This window comes from Emydura macquarii, unplaced genomic scaffold (assembly GCF_026122565.2).
Source record: "Emydura macquarii macquarii isolate MOO-44397 ecotype Brisbane River unplaced genomic scaffold, CSIRO-AGI_Emac_v2 contig_2768, whole genome shotgun sequence".
NCBI classification, from domain to species: domain Eukaryota; kingdom Metazoa; phylum Chordata; order Testudines; family Chelidae; genus Emydura; species Emydura macquarii.
This window is the reverse complement of record NW_027132905.1, coordinates 1,127,557-1,144,553: the sequence shown is the minus strand read 5'-3', so window position 1 is coordinate 1,144,553 and position 16,997 is coordinate 1,127,557. Positions and strand designations below refer to the sequence as shown.

General features: G+C 46.6%; 1 protein-coding gene across 2 annotated transcripts in view; it reads left to right on the top strand.

Annotated features, from left to right (window-relative positions):
- The window catches only part of ITK (IL2 inducible T cell kinase), a 40,465-nt gene extending 23,971 nt beyond the window's left edge, over positions 1-16,494 (top strand). For both annotated transcript variants that reach the window (XM_067566644.1, XM_067566645.1), the window contains exons 8-17: positions 1,055-1,109; positions 3,221-3,300; positions 5,209-5,345; positions 6,552-6,626; positions 7,294-7,465; positions 8,503-8,719; positions 9,832-9,896; positions 9,991-10,109; positions 12,967-13,124; positions 13,725-16,494. In XM_067566644.1, coding sequence (XP_067422745.1) covers positions 1,055-1,109; positions 3,221-3,300; positions 5,209-5,345; positions 6,552-6,626; positions 7,294-7,465; positions 8,503-8,719; positions 9,832-9,896; positions 9,991-10,109; positions 12,967-13,124; positions 13,725-13,796 — 1,150 coding nt within the window. In that variant the 3' untranslated portion in view covers positions 13,797-16,494. The remainder of the gene's footprint in view (positions 1-1,054; positions 1,110-3,220; positions 3,301-5,208; positions 5,346-6,551; positions 6,627-7,293; positions 7,466-8,502; positions 8,720-9,831; positions 9,897-9,990; positions 10,110-12,966; positions 13,125-13,724) is intronic.
- The last annotated feature ends 503 nt before the right edge of the window (positions 16,495-16,997 follow it).

Genomic DNA, 16,997 nt, shown 5'->3' with positions numbered 1-16,997 from the left:
AAGTAGTTTGAACTTGTTTCTTGTACCTTTAAACTTCTGTGGAATTGATGCTTGCCTCCTTTTAAGGTGCTTTGAGATCTGATGAGAAATGCTGTAAAGAACTAGGTATTATTATTATTACAACAACTACTACTGAGTCAGTGAGCCTGATGTTTCACTTTGGGTAATCATTATAACACTTGTCTTGGTAATGTTTGAGAGGCCACACAGAGCAGGTGTATATGGTCATACTACTTAGAAGACAGTAGAATCAGGTCCTGTGAGCCTGCGTTGTAAGATCACACAAAGGAATAGGGACCTGCAACATTTTCTCCTTATCCTTGAAGTTATTCTTGGACAGTCTCATTTTATACTTCGGCTGTGGTGATCATTTTAGTTCAAGTCAATAATACTTTCCTATTACTAACAACACTAGGGCTGGTTAAAAATGGGAATTCTTTTCCATGGACAAATTTTGAACAAATCCAAATATTTTTGCTGTGAGGAACGTTTTCCCTACATTTTCAGATTTTGTCAATAAAATGATTGAGATGAAAAAAGGCTGGACATGAAAGGGAAGGGGGGAAAAAAATCACACAAAACCCAAAACACACGTTTTTGTTTCGGTTTGAATCAAAAAGAAACTAATTGTTTTGTTTCAAACTGATTAATTAAAAACCATCAGAAAAATTTGACTGCTGTAAACATTTTTCTTGAAAGTTTTCATATAATTCAAAAAAGATATTTTTCCATAAGAAAAAAACTTTTCCATGAAATATTTTGACAGGCCTTATTTTGTAGGTATGATATTAGTCTTTACAAAATGTATTAAGTACCTTGAATTAACCAGCAAGCTAAATAAATGAACATCAAACATTAAATGAACATTGCCAGTTCCATGGTATATTTTCTTTACTGTGATGTGCAAGATACTCATTGACTTTTTAGACATAGCTTTGTTTATACACGCAAAACAAGGCAACGTGCGATGATTGGTCCAAAGCTTCTTCAGTAGGATTTGAACTGAAACCATATTAGCCTGGAATTGCTGACTAAGTTTTTTTGATGTTTTTAGATGGTACAACAAGAATATCAGCAGAAGCAAAGCGGAAGCGCTTCTCAGAGATGAGGTAAAGCGATGTTACTTTTTTAATGGACTTGGAACGCAATGAGTTTTTTAAGAATCTGATTTGCTTGAAGATATTGCACATGAGGAAGGAAGTTGGGTGACTGACATTTGTGACCAGGAATCCAGCCTCTAGAGGCAAAACAGAATTCTCTAACCCATTGCCAATGAGTTTGTTGGTCTGGAGTTACTCCCTACACAACATTTGTCTCTCCATACTCCCCATAATTGAGCTTGTCTAGCAGTCTCTGTTTTCCATGGTGCACTGGACTGGAATTGCAAGGAGTGGTTTGCCGGTCAGCAATGAGGTGCCTAGGCAGAGCTGGGGTGGGGAGGGGAACAGCTTCTGCCCACTCTACAACCCTAACCCTGCAAACGGGTCCTCACGAGTGAACCCCTCCACCTATGCAGATCCCCAATGGGGCTCCACGCGGGTGCCTGCCACAGTCAGCTGGCATTCCGAAGCTAGCGTCATTAACCAGCTCAGGGTGCTAGTTCTCTTGAGCGCATTTGCCCCCCTTTGTAAACATTCTCAACACATTTTGTTATGTCAAGTTTTCCACAGTGGGTGGGAAGGTTTGTGGTTAGTCAGCTACATCAGTGACTGCGCATAGCCCATGAAGAAAGAAATCAGGTGATCCCGCCTCCTGCAAAATGCCCACGGACATATCCAGAATGGCCCCACCGGCATCGCAAAGAGAATGTCCTCCTGCGTTTTCCAGGGAAACAGTTTGAATAACAACGTTTAATTAATTCATGCAGTGTGGTTGTAGCCATGTTGGTCCCAGGATATTACAGAGACGAGGTGGGTGAGGTGGTATCTTTTGAGCTACATTGAGTTTAACACAAAGAAGATCTCTTTGCGGCTCCAAAGTTTGCCTCTCTCACCAACAGGAGTTGTTCCAATAAAAGATATTACTTCACCCACCTGGTCTTTCTAATATTTAATTAATGACAAATGAGGAAAAGATCCTGGGGCTGCCTGGAGTATAAAACAGTTGAATCCTAAGTTCCTCCTGTACTTCTGTGCCTGCTCTCACCAGTTTGTGGTGTAAAAAAAGGGACAAACAGGTATCAAAATCGTAAAAAAAAACTTTCCTTACTGCTGCACCGGTGACAGCACCGTCCCTTTCCAAACAGATGCTCCATAATCAGGACCCCCACATGAGGGGGAGGAAAGGGTACACTTTACCAGGGCCCAGAGGCTCTGGGGGGACCCAGCTCAGGCTGCACCCCCATGGGTATGTGTGTGGGAGGGGGCCTGCGTTACAAGTTTGTAGTGGGCCCGAAAAAATTATGCTTGGTCCCTATCCATAACAACTAGGGCTGGTTGAAAATTTTCCTTCATAACTGTTTGTGAAAGGAAAATTGGGGTTTCAAATAACAAAAATTGTTTGTGGAAAGTTTCTGCTTTCCACAGAAATATTTGCTGTTTCATCAAAACACTTAATGCCCCAAAACTGAAATATTTTGGCTGCACACCAGAAAATTTCAGTTTTTGATATTTCACCAAAGTAAATTTCAGCAAAAACAGAGAAAAAAAGGTTTGTCAAAATTTTCTCCATTACACAAAACCCCATTTTCTGACCGGTTCTAGTAAAGCAGAGCCAAAAAGCGAGGTACTGTCAGTTTCTCTGAAAAATGGCATATCCGTGGAAATAAAAACCTTTGTGTGCTGGGTTTTTGTCTTTAAAATTTCCTATAAACTCCTACGGGAGGTGTCCACACGCTGCTCAGGGAGCTGATGTCTCTTGTCTCTCACGCCAGTATGACTGCACTGTGGGTTGTATGTGGGGCATATTTGGCTCAGTGACTTGTTAGCTGCTCCAGGACGTGTGGTATGTCTGTGGGCGACCTTTGGCCAGCATTTCCCATCATGAAGCGTGAGAGGGAGGGACAAGAAGTGCTCAGAGGAACTCATGTTGGATACAGTCCTCCACGTCTCAGGGCCTCATAAATCAGAGGAGTTATTATTATTAACCAGTAGCACCTGGAGTCCCCAGTCAAGGAGAGAGCCCCATTTTGTACGGTCATGTAGTAAAGTGACATACCGCCAACCTGTTTCAACTCGCACCGTGCATCTAACCTCCCTTCTTCCTGCTGCTCTTCTTTCAGGGTAAGGAAGGTGCCTTCATGGTGAGAGATTCAAGGCAGCCGGGCATGTACACCGTCTCGGTTTTCACCAAGGCATTAAGGTACAGCTGAGCGCCGCAGGTTTCTGCATTGATTAAATGACTTCAGCATGCAACTTCGGTGGGGGTTTTAACAGTCAGAGTTACTTCTGCTTGTAAAGGAAGAATTCAGGGTGAACAGTAATGCTTATGAGAATGGGGGATGAACACCCGTCAGGCATAGATGCACGGCAAGCTGCTCGACACAGAGCAAGATGCATTGGCGAAAACATACCAAATATGGCTGTGTTCCTGCAAACACTTATAGTCTCATGGAACCCCGGGGGTATTACACGTGTGCGAAGCTACTCACCTAAGTGTTTGCAGGCTCAAGGCCTAAAAGGGGATTATACAGCATATGCACAACTTGCAGCTAGCAGACAAGATTTTGGTAATGAGGAAGAAAGCTTCGTTTCAAAAGGAAGAAGTAGGGATACTTTATTCATGCTCACAGCCCTTCTCTGAGCGCTCCGTCCGGGCTGTGGTGTTCTGTAGATTGCAGTGTCCTTTCATTCTTCTCCGGCTGGTGTCCAGGGAGTTTCAGCTGCGGCCTTCTTCCACGGAGAGTATTTTCTGCATTCCTCTTTGCTACTGGAACCAACGGGTGTTCAGTGATCACTCGGTGCTTACGGTGCTTGCACCTTAGTCTGTGTCCGGTTGCAACTGGCCGTGCAGAACAAAAAGTGCTTCCCAGTGCTCTGCCCAGACTCTCAGTCTGGGAAGCTCAGCCCGTTGCCAACCAGCGCCATTTTTCACCGGTTGAGCTAGTTTCTGAAGTTCTCCGTGACAAAATACCTGGAATCGGTGACAGGCAACTTTTGGGGCTGCGAATTGTTCCCTGTGCTGAGATGTGGGCGATTTATTGTAGCCTTGTTGAGGTGATGGTGGCGGGGCGGTGGCAAAGCACTAGTGCAGTAGAGGTGTGTGTGTGCAGAGCGCTGCAGCCGCAGCTCCCAGGTTCTCCGAGGCAGAGCTTCATGCTGGAGCCAGCCCCCCGCCACTCACTCTGTCCAGCTGTCCTCTCTTCAGGCTCTGGGAGGTGGAGCTTCTCGTTAGGGCCAGCCCCAGGCCTCACGCCATCCTGTCCCCAACCGCTGAGGCTCCACCGTGGCCGTGTGGACATGGTGGTGCTGCACCGTACCTGCCCCACGTAGACCCTGCTGGCTTTCTGTAAAAACTGTTTGGGGCTGCTTGTCTCACGCAATCAGCTAAAACTCCAGCTTTGAGGTTGGTAACACGGCACTACACCAGTGGAGAGCGCTTTGTCTGTGGACGTGAAGCCATCTGGGAAGTGAGAAAGAGAATAAGCAAGAAGGCAGCTTTGTTTCTTTTAAACAATTGTAGCTCATCCTCTCCCAACATAACGGCTGTCCACCCCTCGGTAGGTTTAAAAATTAACCCACTAATTCCGCACTGGCGGTTCTTCCCTTTGTGTGCACAAGGGCATCTTGATTAGACCCAAAGGCAAAATTCCTCCCTGCCCTCTTTGTAAACTCCAGGTTTCATTTTTGCCTTGCATTTCGCCCTTAAAGATCAACCTCTTCTTCCTGCTGTCAAAGGGCAGGATTTCACTCTAGGGAGTAACAGAACAGACCATTTACAATTGTAATACATTAAAGCAGACGCCTGGTCACAAGCATGCTTTTCCAAATGGTTGGCGTCTGCTATTGATATTTGTGATTCTGACGCCAGGCAGAAGAGCAGACAGAAAGTTTAAGCAACACACTGCTTATGTTGTGCTCTGCCAATGCAAAACTCTGTCGACACCTTGTATTCCCTGGACTTTTTTCCCTTGGGTGCCGCCAAATGTTACAGAAATTCAGGGACAGAACAATTAGGAAGGCTGCTCTCTCTCCTCTTCCTTTCATCTCCCCTGCTCTGGGTTTTTGTTGCTGCCTGTTATTCTTACAGAACATGTCTTCTTTTTTCCAGCAATGACAACAGTCCCGTCATAAAGCACTATCACATTAAAGAGACTAACGACAACCCAAAGCGGTATTACTTGGCAGAAAAGCATGTGTTTGACTCCATCCCGGAACTCATCAACTACCACCAGCACAACGCAGGCGGTGAGTGCAGGCAGAACTGGCCCGGAGAGATGCTGTTTTCTCACCCACGTGGGTGACTTTGGTTGGGAAGCGTGACGGTTCTCAGGACTTTTGCTCTCAAGATGAAATGCTAAATTCTGTCTCATTTCTGGCCGCTGTTTAGCTGGAGAGTAAAGATCCCATGGCACTTTCTCATGGCAGTAAAGGGTTAATCTCGACAGAGTTTCTGACTCTCAGTTGCAGCTGGTTCTGATAGCTAAGGCTGTGATCAGCTGTAGATTTCATAGTGGCTGCACTGGCATGCGGCACACAATCCCTGTCCTGCCTGTATTGGATAAAGCTCACAGAGATGCCTTGTGTATGAACGATGGCCTCTCGATATCAGGTGCCACATGAAGTTGCAGCAGAAGTCAAACATCAGATAATGGAGACTTCTAATTTACACAGCTCCTGGTTAGTGACTGAGCAAAAATGAAGATTTTGGCTGATGTAGATCAGAAATTGCTTCCTTCGAGCAGACAGGAAGTCACAAGCCTGGACCCGAACAGAGATTCAGCTGCCACCACGTGGGAGTTAGCCGTCACTGCAATGTGCGATACATCGACAACAGCTAATGCCCCCAGAGCAGAACGTCTCAATTCCTGCCTCGCTAAGAATAAAAAGTTATTTCTAGAAAACACTGGGTTAGAAATAAAAGACCAGGTTGGGTCACCAGTTGGGTCACTCAACCTGCTTTCTGTGAAGCTATTCATTGTGTGCATCTCGTTTCTTACCAACGTTTTATCCAATCCCCTCTTGACTACCTGAAGTGCAGGACCTTGAGCACCTTTCATGGTTGTCAGTTTCATAGTTGCTCTTACTGTTAAGAATATTTCCCTAACATCCGCCCCAAACTTTTCCAGGGAGCTTAATGAAGGAGAACATGCAAACCCTTCCACGTTCTGTTCTAGCAAAGCATCCCAGCCACCCTCTGTGATTCAGCAACCCTTGCTGAGGACCCAATGACAAATGTCCCCACTACATGTTAATTGAGAACAAATGCTAAAAAAATGACCTCTCACCTCCCAAGGGCAGTTTCTGCATGGGCTGGCACACATCTACTGCCATTCATTTGTTTACTAGTTTCCAGCGATCAGCCGTTGCAACGGCGTTATGTCACCTTCACACTTTTCGCACCTTAATGATCAGCTGCAATAACTGGGGTCCATGTTTTCCTCTGTGATCCAGGTCTCGTCACTCGTTTGCGGTACGCTGTTTGTTCTTGGAGAGAAAAGGCCCCTATCACTGCAGGACTGAGCTACGGTAAGGAGGTGTTCCCCTGCCTATTCTTATCTCACCATGAGATAGCATATTCCTCCCCTAGAGTGTAAGCTGGCTCCAGGAGCCTGAATCTCCCTATGGAGACATCCCACCAGTAACTGGTAGCTTCCCAGTTTTTACACTCCGACATTTCCAAGAGAGATGACCTGACTTTGAAAGCCCTTATAGGCACCATTGAGTCAATATTAAATAAGGACGCAAATGCTGAAGCAAGACCTTTCATATTCCCAAGTAACCTGTGATGCTGACATCGAGTTGAGGGCCGTGTGATAAGCCCATGTTGTTGAACGTTGTTTCCTACAGTAATATTATTGTTGTAATCATCATCACTGTAATTCCTAGAGGCGCCAACTGATATCAAGGCCCAGTTGTGCTAGGCACAGCATGTATTCGTAGTAAGAGATAGTCCCTGCCCTGAAGAATTTACAGTCTAAATAGACAAGACAGACACAGGGCGTGAGAAAGGAATAATTATTATCCCGATTTTTCAGATGGCAAACTGGAGTAAAGAGAGGTTAAGTGACTTGCCCAAAATTACACAGGCAGAAGCAGATCACCTGAATATTAGTTCAGTGTCTCCCTGCAAGTCCATCCTTCCTCATAAGTTACTGGAAGATCTTTACTCCTTTTATTTCCTTATTGCTAACAGGAAAATGGGTCATAAATCCTTGGGAGCTGACATTGGTGCAGGAGATTGGCAGCGGCCAGTTTGGGTTGGTCCATCTTGGCTATTGGCTTGAGAAGACTAAAGTCGCCATCAAGACCATTCGTGAAGGAGCGATGTCAGAAGAGGACTTCATTGAGGAGGCCCAAGTCATGATGTAAGTGGCAGCGCTGTGTTCTCAGCTGGTGTAGTGCAGGCATGCTCAGTATGACAGAAAAACTAAACCCAACCAAGCATCACAGCCCGGTATTGAAACGTTAAAATAATATTATGTTAACTAAACCGGGCTTCCAAAGCTGGCTTGTTTATTAGAAAGATGCGTACAAAAGTGAGTGCTGTGGCAGTTACAGCCCATGGGAATTTTTAGTGTGAGAGAATGTGTCTATGCAATACCCAAAATGCTCTGCCGGGTCACGCTTTCTTCATAACAGGGTTGGTTTGGGGTGGGGGCGGGGTTTGGACAAGAAATGGCTTTTTGACAAAAACTGCCACAAGAAGAAATTTCACTGAAACGTTTTGGGCTTTTGTTGAAAAACAAAACCACAAACAATTTTCAGTTTTTGGCAACCCACATTTTTTGGTTTTGTGCTTTTTTTTTCTTTTTTTTTACAAAAACCAGAATAACATTCATTTTATTTGAACATGTTCATGGAAAATACACCACCTTTTTGGACCAGCTGTTCTTGGGGGGTGCTTTGGGTGCACATGATTTGTAAGCAAGTTTTGTCCAATACTTTTCTGACTTTAAAAACCGTGTACTCATGCTGAATGTGAGTGTGACCATATGGAAAAGACAGGTGCATCAGGTAATTGTAAAGTGTGTATGTAAAAGGAAGGGCAGAAATATTGAGTGTGGAGAATGGGATGCCTTAATTCACACTGCTAGACTTTGGTCACATACATTGACTCTTCGATATCAACATCAAGAGCCTGATTCTGATTTCACTTACATTGGTGTAAATCCAGATAACTCTGTTGAAGTCCAGCCCCTAAATACCCTCTTTTATGGTTCATACTTGCCCATCTCACAGCAAGAGCTGTCTACACTTCGCATAGGAAGGGTTGCAGGGGCACTAAGGAGGTTTGTTACTGTATATTGTTTGGGGCATAGATTTATGATGATTTCTGTGAGCGAGTGCAGCTCCTACGAGCCCAGCCCACTTTCCTCTACCACCTTCCTCTTGTTCCTTGCAGGAAGCTGTCTCATCCCAAATTAGTTCAGCTGTATGGAGTGTGCTTCGAACAGACTCCCATCTGCCTGGTGTTCGAGTTCATGGAGCACGGCTGTTTGTCGGATTACCTCAGAAACCAGAGGGGCAGCTTCTCTAAGGAAACCCTCTTGGGGATGTGCCAAGACGTGTGTGAAGGGATGGCTTATCTGGAGCAGGATTCTGTCATTCACAGAGACCTGGTATGTCTCTCTTAAACTGTCTTGTTCTCCAAGTCAGACAGGATTTCTTAATTTCTTGGGATTTCCCCCTTGCCTCATTTCAACTCCCTCCCGCTCCCAGTGTATGGGTTGGAGGAGGATATGCCATCTCCCTTCATTACAGCAGCAGTCTGGATTAACCTAACAAAGCATATTCACCCCAGTTGTTCCCTGGATCAGCCCAGTGGCTTTCGGCTGAGCCTGAGTGCTAAGCCCAGAAGAGACTATGCAATAGCAGGGAGCAAGGGACGCACTTTAGCAGAAGAGGCATCCTCTGGGTCCTTGTCTACTCTCCTTCGCTGAAGGCCTGGAATTACATTCGGGGGAGGAGGCCCGTTGCAAAGTCCCGCCGTCTCCTGTGTTACCTTTTCCCTTCCCTGCTGGCTCCAGCTCCATCGATTTGCTGGTGCTGGCAACTCTGATTTCATTGAACACAGTGTTCATGTCTCAGATCGGTGGTGAAGCGAAAGCTCTGTCACCTGCCAAGGTGCGCTGTTACTACGCCCCTTTGGTATAGTCCCTTTAATTAAACAGTGGTCCCATGGCCAACCATAGGTTTCTGCTATGTATAATTCTATTGCTTTTACAAGTGCTGCAGCTGCTGTTTTACGTTACCTCAGGCTGCCTCCGTTACTTTTTAAAAGCTGTTCTTGAGAAAGATTGTTGTTGTTGTAGAAGAGGGACTGGATTACTCCTCTCAGACTGCTCCTGATTCCCTGGGAGGGGAGCAGTTATCGATTGTTTGGCTTAGACTGCTTGTGGGTCAGTGCGTGGCTACCTGAACCCTTAATGGATGGAGAAGTACGAGCGCTGAGCAAACTACAGGTCAGACGTCCCCATGTAGGACTTTCTCAACAACAGGGAAACACTGAGGACAAAATGAACTGGAAATTATAGCATTTAAATTGTCTGACCCCCATCTCACTGTGAGCTGTCACTTTTGCTCTCCACATTGCTCATCTGAACAGCATTTCTGTGGGGCCATTAAGCAAGTTCTTTAAATAGGGTCTGTCCCATAAGAGGACCAGGGAATGAATCAGAGCAGATAAACTTGAATTACTAATCGTCTTCCTGCATTTCTCCCTTTCTTGCAGGCAGCTCGGAATTGTTTGGTAGGAGAATCCCAGGTTGTCAAAGTGTCTGATTTTGGAATGTCAAGGTAACTTGCCACACATGCGGCCTATGCAGTGTGACACCAGAACTTTAACAACAGTGTGTGTCACTGAGCTCGCTCTGCTCTTTGTCTGTTCCAGGTATGTCCTTGATGATCAGTACACCAGCTCCACGGGCACCAAATTCCCAGTCAAATGGTCTGCCCCAGAGGTTTTCTCCTACTCCAACTACAGCACCAAGTCTGACGTATGGTCTTTTGGTAAGGACCTTTTATCGGAATGGGGGGAATTCAGTAAGCTGCTATTCAGATAACCACTAGGAGTTTGATCCTGACGTGAAGACTTAATTCTGGCAGAACGCTCGCTGGGTTCCTTCTGTGGGTCTTTCATCTGCATAAGAGCTACCAGTAGGGGCACTAAATCCTTTGTTCTCGGGACAAAGGAGAAAGGACAATGTTAGCCTTTGTGGGATAGTGCAAATCTAACCTGCTGCACCCAGGTCTTTGCAACTCCAGGCAGTGTCTCTGCTTCAGGAGGCCCAGGGTGGCTATACGCTTCCTGTACTTCTAACATGTTACTTCTCCTTTCACGCTCTTTCCTTACCTCATGTGCTCTCGGGTTTCCCGTGCCCTCGGCTGTATCGTCCTGTGACTGGCGTTTGTTCCTGACTCTCACATCTGCACCCTCACACCTAAGAAAGCCACTGTACATGTTTTCAAAGTACTAACGCCAATGGCTTCAGGGATAACAAAGGCCATTCCCTCGGCGTGTCACTCTTGCCTGCTAACGTGTTTGTCGGATTCCCAAGCAGCATGCAAATCACGGCCCTGCCAAATGAATCCGTGCAGTGTGCAGTGCATGGCTTGAAGTCAAAGCAGCTACTCCCAACACTGAGCACCGTGCCCAGTAATAAACGGGGGCAGGACTAGGCCCTGAACTATTGTGTGCTCAATAATCTCTCCCGCTTAATCTGTCCCGCTAGGTATTTTGAAGTGATTTTGCTTATGAACCCCTATTGGGTGGTTATTGGAATGTCAACGGGAGTTGGGTACCTAAACCCCTTAGACGGCTTTGAAAATCCAAGCCTGAGGTTTCGGGGATGGGGCTATGTCTTCCATGCTCAATACAGTGCTGAGCATGTGGTCAGCACTCATTAAAGATATCAGAAAGAGTAACAATTGATAACAGAACTGACCGTGACATCCCACAGCATCCTGACCATTGTATGGCTGTGACACAGGACGAAATGCGCTCTGACGGACAGGTTTGCTCTATGTTCTTCTACTTGACCATTCAGAAATCAGTATGGACAGTAAGTTAGGAGAGGATTCTATCTAAAACTGCCGCTTTAAGAGCCATACAGCTCCCACCAATGTTTGCGTAGTTTGCCATTATTTGCACTATTTCATGGAGCCAAGCTGGGGAAAGCTGAGTTAGTTTTACTGAAAGAGAGAATGAGACCCTTGTGCGGCTTGTTTGCATTGATCGGCTCTCCTCTGTGAAATTTGCAGACGCCGATGTTGGATGTCCGTCTGACTTATTATCTCCCCTACAGCAGGGTTTGCATAAGAGGATTCCTCTGTCATATCACGGCACCATGTCTCTGGGAGTCTTTCTGCTCTGCTACCCACAGACTATTCATCTGCTCTGCTGGAATTGTAATCATCCTGCTGTGACCAGGCTAAAAAAAACTAGACATGAGAACTCGCTTCCCCACTCCAGGAACCTGCAGATATTTAGGTTATTCTGCAATAAAGCTAGTCTCATAGGCCAGGACCAGCATCCGTTCTGCTAAAGAGTGGTCTGTTGTGGTTGAAATACCGAGAATTGGACCTTGTTTGGTAAAAATGAATCTGTAGGTTACGTGTATTTATTCCAGAGGTGTCCTTCTGTCCCTCCCTTTCATAACTTCTTTGGCAGCCCAGGACAAGGTGCACCCGTATTCCCAAACAGGCAAATCAGGCGACCACCCGAATCAACCCTACCAAGCACCAACATAACTTTTGTTCATTGTATTTCTCGAGCTTCTTTAGATGACTGCAACATATTTGTTGTCACTTTCCTGTGCTTGTCTCTCTTCCACCCCACTCCTCCTCTGCATTTGTTTATCTTTGTTTATTTCTCCAAGCAAGACAAGACAGTATGTTTCCATCCCTCCCTTCTGCTGACTCCCTCTGACATTCTGAACAGAAGTCCCAGTAAATTACTTTGGTATTCACAAGGAGGTAAAACATGCACCATAATCCCTTAGAAATTCCATCGCAATTTCACATGCATTCATCACAGTTAATGACAACCTGACGTCTCTTCCGGTGAGCAGTCCCATAGTGGAGGCTTGGGTGGCAAATTTGCCTTGTTCAAATGTTATTTCATAGTTTTGCACTTTCTCACTTGTCAAAACACAAACTAACTCATGCTTGCAAGGCATCTGATACTGCAGGCATGACCACCGTTGACATGCCTCTGCTAGATGCAGTTCATTACAAGCAAAAATATCATACAAACTAAACTAGCGATGAAGAATGAGCTCTCCTTTTACCTTTCTGCCTCGCGGGATGAATGCATCCCTCCACCTCCTCTGTAAACCTTCTGCTAACCCACCTTCCTCTCCAAAGCCTGGGTGGTCAGGTGAGCTCCATAGTGTTCTGTGAAAGGCAATAAGCTCACGCTCCGTCTGACCAAGGCGGGGAGGCAGTCCTGTAGTCTCACCTTCCAGCACATGGCTACAGATGCAGATATTGACATGCGGAGAGAAGTAGGGAATAGGTACAATAATCTCTCTGCCAAAGTAGAGTGGTTCAACCTCGCTGTTCTTCACTGAATTCTAGACAGAACATGCTTGGTTCCTTGGGGGAGGGGAGGCAATGAAGAAAGGCTCAATGACCCTTGAGGCTGATGTAGGAGAGAGAGGTGGGTATGAATTGGAGGAGCCTCTGATCCATGGCTCCCTAGCTGGAAGAAAGGTGGCCACAGCTTGGGCTCTTCAGGGATGGGGGTTTAAAGCAGACAAAAATGATGGTCTTTGGGGGGGTGCCAAGGACCCTTCAAACGAGGATTTTTTGGGCGGGTCACTGTTGCTCCTTTACTAGCGTTTCCGTTTGGCTTTGTTCGTTTCAGGAGTGCTGACGTGGGAGGTCTTCAGCGAAGGCAAAATCCCTTACGAAAACCGGACCAACACAGAGGTGGTGGAAGAGATCAGCGCAGGCCTCCGACTATATAAACCCAAGCTGGCCTCCAAGGCCATCTATGAGCTTATGAGCAGCTGCTGGAATGCGGTTAGTACTGTCGCCCAGACAGGCAAGATACGCTAATCCCTTTCCCCTCGTCTTCACTAGGAGAAATGGTGTGTTCTGAACTCGAGTTAGCTAACATGCCGTACAACCCCAGGGACAAAGCAGCGTGTAGTTTTCACACACGTTATCAGGTTACGGTAAACCCTGGACTCCACCCTGGTCTCTAACCTGACCTGCTAACTCGTGACAGCTACACGTTTCCTTGTCTTCACTAGGATTTTAACTCACGCTAGCTAACTCGAGTTAAGAACATACCTTTTTCTCCTAGTGGAGATGCACCCTCAAGGGGCTGCGTCCCAATTTGGAGAGCAGAAATCACAGCCAGTGACTTGGAAGTCAGCCAGCCATTCGGCCAAATTCTCTGCTGGCAGAAAGGGGATGTAAATCAGAGGGACAGCAGCCCTGAAAACATGAGATCACATTTGTTTCCTCTGACGATTTCAGTCACATTTTCACTTTTATTTTTCCCCTTTAAGAATTGATTCTTAAATCAGCCTCTGGCCAGTCACAAGGTTCTGTCTCTGATGCCCTGTAACCCTTTTCAATCTTGAGTTTAATGCTGTTCTTTTCCTTCTCCCTCAGAGGAAAGAAGACCGACCCACCTTCTCTACCCTGCTCTATCAGCTGAGTGAGATCTCAGAATTTGATCTTTAAGCAGGACACCAGTTCACTGAATGAAGCTGACGAAGAAGCCTGAGTGGACAGACTATAGAGTTTTTCCTACACAAAGCATTAACAAAATCCCTCCTACCAAAGATAATGGTACTAGCCAGGTTGGGACAGAGGCCTGAACCTCCAGCCAGGCCAGTCATTTTCAAGAGCTCCATGTTGAGAAGATGGAGACAGCCATTTGGTTTGGGGAACACAGTCAAGACTCTCGCAAACCGGCCCAGTGATTTAGCAAAGATCCCAGAGCCAGCCTACACAGCAGACCAATTTCTCACGAGGACAATGAGGATCAGTGTGTAGTCTCAGAGCATTGTGCTTCTAACCCTGGAAGTATCCACATGAAAGGAAACTTTATCCTGCCCTGAAAAATGTGTCATCGCTGACACAAAGAGCTCTGCGTCAGATATTATCTCACCCACCTGGTCTCTCTAAGCACCATTCAGCTGCTTCCAAACTTGCCTGTTTCACAGCCAGTCTGGAGCAGAAAGGGATGGATGGATGAACTGGGACCAGCTCCGACACACAGATCCGACGGGTGTTCTGGCTGGGCTTAGCCCTTGCATCCTGTACATTGAAGGTTTAAGATGATGTTTGTTATCTCTTAGCACGGTTCGCTCTGCAGTGCTGGAGTAAAGAGTGTAGGATTCTGGGGAGCGTAAAGTAGAGGAAAGTGTGCATGCACATACGTGTGTGTGTGTGTGTGCGTGTGTGTGTGCACACGAGCATGGGGAAACTGAAAGAAACTGCAAGTTCTCTCAAATATGTTATATTGTTAGTGGGGGGAAAGGAGAACCACACACACAGACTGTCTTGTGCAGATGGGAAAGTTCATGGGGAAAAACCAAAGCTGAAGAATGTTTGTGTCAAATTCTCCTCAAGCTTTCTACATAAGAAGAAAAAATTGGCCTCCAATGATCTCTTTCAGCTTGAACGCCAAGGGACGACTCAGCAACCTACTGGGCAGATCACGTGTAGGGCAGGCGAGGGGTAGGAGTTATGGGTCTCGTAATCGGAGGCGAAAGGTTCCTCTCCAAAGCTACACAGGAACTGGTGTGGTTTTTGAAGAGAAGTTGCACAGCGAGAGAGGAAGTGCTAGGGGGGAATGCCACAGGCAGCCACAGATCCATGTTCACAGCTGGATGCCGAGGTTCTGCGGAGGAGGCAGGGAGACGGGGGGGGATGAAACGCTGCAGAGACATACAGGTGCACAGTGCACTTGTGACAGTGAAAGGGCTAGCCACGGTCCTGACAGGAGAGACCTACCCTCCTCCTCACTCAGAACAGCAACAGAACCATCCAAAACAAAGACCTCTTTACCTCTCCCGAGAAAAGAATTATCGAGCCTTCTGAAGACTCTCAAGATCAATGGACTGACGCAGGTGTAACTGAGACCAGACTCTGTCCCGTACAGCATATGTGACCAATCATTTGCCTAGCAGCGTGGACAACGCGGGCCTGCATTTTATCATTCAAGCTCCTACATGAACTGGATGGACCAGATATTTCCTATTGTGCTGGTCACTGTGTGGTAGTGTTGGAAGAAGCCATGTGCCCCGGGGGTGCTTTAACTTATCTAATATTCTAGCAAAACCCAGGGACATTCTTTTTTACATAACTAATTTCAAAACCAGAGTGCAGGCTTTGTTAATCCCCGGCAGGATTGCTAAATACAATCTGAGACTTTTTGCTAAGCATTAGGAATAACAGGCAAGGTCTGGAGGAGCCGTACATAATATGCATGTATATATCTGTATTTCTGGCATTGCTCTGTTCAGTTCTCTGTTAGCCATGGGGTCCTGGAATCTCTTTCAGCTGTACTGACGTATGCTAGGCACTGCCCCTCTCCGATTCATCTCCCGCGTTTGATTTTGTTCTGCATGAATTTCTTTGCTTTTTCACATGTGAAACTTCATCATGAAACATTTTCCCAGGCAGGTCATCCTCATGTCCACACCAGAGATGGGTCTGACCCAGCGCCTTGGATCCGAACCCCACCAAAAGGCGGGGATGTTTGGCTCCAGATCCAAACTTCATTGCTGCCCCTATCGGTTTGATGGTCTGAACCAAGACTTGGGACATGAACAGCCACACGCAGAATTCTGCCTTGTCCTGAGTTCTGTCCGATTTCTTTGTTCCTCCTCCCTACTTTCAGGTAACTCACTGCCATGTTCTTGTGGTACACAATTTGGCCTATAATCACTGGCTTGAATAGGGGGCCACATGAAACTGCACCATGGGGAGCTCAGGGAGGAACTGTGAACAGCCCTGGGCACATGGCACTGCTGCATCTGCGGCTAGGGTGGAGGGTGCTTGGCTATAACCCTGCTTCGTCCCCTACCAGCCTTTACTCCCTTTGCAGGATCTGAACACCACCAGGGCAGCACTGAAGGGGTTGTTCCCCAAGCACAAGGCCTGTAATTGTGGCAGGTCCTTGTGCAGGGCGTGCAACGGTAAGTGCCTTGCATGCTAGCCCCCCGTGTAAGGGACCATGACAGCATGCCCTCCTCCCCCCGAATCCTGGGTGGATTGCCAATGCGCTTGTAGCTGCAACGCTTCCCCACCGGCTAATGTCTTTGAGACAGTATTTATTCTTGGATGAGGTAAAGGAAGTATTTATTTGTGACAATCCACTGCACACAATAATAGTGTTAAATGCAAAGTTCAGGTCTTCTTGCATAGGAATTCTTTGTGTACAGAGTATATTTTTTTTACAGTTAATAAAATTGTCATATAACAACTGGGGTTGTTTTTTTTTTTTTTGCCTGAAGGTAACCCCACCCAGAAACAGTGGGGAAACGTTTACGTGGTCTAACCACGGCCGAAACGCGCTAACACGAAGACAGACTCTCATCCCACACGTTGCAGGCCAAATTCCGTGCTCAGACGGGGGCTAACGAATAGTGACTCCCCGGCCAGCACGCCCCGTTGTGGCTGGGCCTAGCTTCCTCCAGCACCCCCTGCTGACAGCCGCTCTGTGGTGGTCTGCTTCTTCTTCTGACTTGACTGGGCGGGAAGGTCACGGTCGGTCCCACAGTGAAAAGTCCAATGACCTTACTGCAAGTCTCCAGCCTCTAACCCTAGGCCCAGTGGTCCTTACACCACAGGTCGTGGGGGTTTCAATAGTCCTAACCCCTTGAATCAAGTTTCACTCCACCTTCCTTGGTGGTGGGTAGGGGAACCCTGACT